Source organism: Eretmochelys imbricata, chromosome 3, assembly GCF_965152235.1.
Source record: "Eretmochelys imbricata isolate rEreImb1 chromosome 3, rEreImb1.hap1, whole genome shotgun sequence".
Classification (NCBI taxonomy): domain Eukaryota; kingdom Metazoa; phylum Chordata; order Testudines; family Cheloniidae; genus Eretmochelys; species Eretmochelys imbricata.
The window spans coordinates 99,582,469-99,584,478 of record NC_135574.1 but is presented as its reverse complement, the minus strand read 5'-3'; the positions used below and the strand labels follow the sequence as shown (position 1 = coordinate 99,584,478).

At 38.3% G+C, this 2,010-nt stretch overlaps 1 protein-coding gene across 1 annotated transcript; it reads right to left on the bottom strand.

Annotated features, from left to right (window-relative positions):
* Positions 1-243: 243 nt before the first annotated feature.
* Positions 244-1,734, bottom strand: TMEM200A (transmembrane protein 200A). Its single transcript, XM_077811740.1, has one exon. It carries the CDS (start codon positions 1,717-1,719, stop codon positions 244-246), a length of 1,476 nt encoding a protein of 491 aa, XP_077667866.1. The 5' UTR covers positions 1,720-1,734.
* Between the last annotated feature and the right edge of the window lie 276 nt (positions 1,735-2,010).

Sequence of the window (2,010 nt, the reverse complement as noted above, 5' to 3'; positions counted from 1 at the left end):
AATATGGGATCTGTGGCACGAACATATATTTGAGTGGTGATAATATACAGTATTACAGTTGTATGTTACTAATACATGAAACTCTTGGCATTACAGAGATGATGATCTCTGTTCACACAAGCCAATCTGAATGTGCCATAAGCATTCGGTAAAAACAGGCTTGTGCCAGTTTCACTGAAAAAGAAACTTGTCAAAATATTTTTAAAAATACTGTAGGACGTTTTGTAAATTGTAATTTAAATATTAAAATCTTGTTTCAGAAGTTCCCCGCTTTAGGTTGTTACTCAAAAACTCCTCATGTTCAAAACTCAAATTATTATGAGATCTTGAAATCATAAGCAGCTTTTCCTTATTAGTAAAGTCCTTTTTAACTGTGGCTTGGGGTACAAGTAACCTATCCATTGGGTCCTCTTTGTTTTCTAGTTTCATGTATCCTTTACTGTTGCTTCGATCCAATCTGGGCCAGCTGGGGTGTTTTCTTTGTTCAGCTTGGACAGTGAGTGTTGACGGACCCCTCTCTAAATCCAAGGATTTTGAATGTGCAGACAGAAGATGCAAAGACGCATTGGACCCAAATTGTTTTCTGGCAGCACCAGGTGATAAAAGTTTTCCAGCGCTTGGTCCAAGAGTTATAGAAGATTTGAACTGACTGGATGGAGGTTCTACAAATGAATTATTTCGGGGTAGCATTGCACTGGCAGGTTTGTAGGGTTCATTGGTATCAGTTAATGAAATGGCTAGAGAGTCCATTGACAAATTTCTAGACCGGCTTCTAGTGATCTCAGAATCCTCAGTGATATTGTCTATACTAGGTTCATCAATAACACAATTATTTAGTTTAATTACGGGCAGTGTGAAAGCACTAATGGAGGATGATACAATTGACTTTGTTTCACACTTTATAGAGCTACTATTTTTGTCATTCGTTGCCTTGCTAGTGTGAGGGTAGAGTCCAAAGACAGAGCCAGAATGCTCAGCCAGCAAAGGTGGTAGAAGGTTAGAAGTGTTCTTGTCTTCATTTATGGCAACCTCATCTTCTTCAGCCGAACTGTCCATTCGAAAGTTACTCCTGAAGCCAGAGAAAGGTGCAATTGTGTTTGCAGCCAACCGCGATGCACATGAGTTCCCACTATGCTTGAATTCACTTTCCCCCAATAAAGCAGTGTAAGCGCCATTCAACTGCTTTTGTTCCTTGATTCTCAGACTGTGCATGTCTATTACAGTGGAATATATGTCTCTCATATGTATGATTTTTGTTTCCTTGTCACGATTTTCATGTAGGATGGCATTTGCACAAATAAAAATAAAAATTCCAATGCCCATAGTAAAGGGGCCCAACATTTTCATCTTATCTGAGTGTAAATGTTGTTCAAAGAAACGAAATATAACTCCACCTTGGTTTGTTATGATCTGGGTTTCATTTAAGGCTAGACTAGCTTCAGGACCTAAAAATTGTTCCTTTTGGGGCCAGTATCCAAGGATAGCCATTGCAATTCCCATGAATGAGATAAGCACTCCCAAAACAAGAAAGAATCCTGATGGGGAGTAAAGTCGGATTTTGCCCCTAACAATTACTACATCAGCCCTGGGCCGGCGTCTGACTGGCTTTTTCTCTTCAGAAGTTGGTGATGTGGCAAGATTTAGGTGATGCTGAGATCTGGCAGAGTCTTGCCTCTTTAAGGCTGCCAGCCCTGTTATTACTCCACCAGTTGCTATCATAGTTCTGTATTCTGCGCTAGAAAAGAAAACAGAAATACTAATATAAGTAATTTCAATATAATATACATATGTTTGTTAATCAGACATTTACTTTTTATTAAAATAAATATTACTTTAAAAAGCCATTACATTTTAACAGCTCTTCATAAATGGCAACTTTCAGATGTACATGGCATTTGAGAAAACAAACTGGTTTTTGAGCACAGTAAAGCTAGGTAATATGTCTGGCATAATTGATAGAGATATAGTGGAAAACTAATAAGATGGCACACAGTGAGTTGTCAGGAGTAT

Excerpts from the sequence above, each read along its gene's own strand:
- TMEM200A (XM_077811740.1), bottom strand. The coding sequence starts at position 1,719 with ATGATAGCAACTGGTGGAGTAATAACAGGGCTGGCAGCCTTAAAGAGG.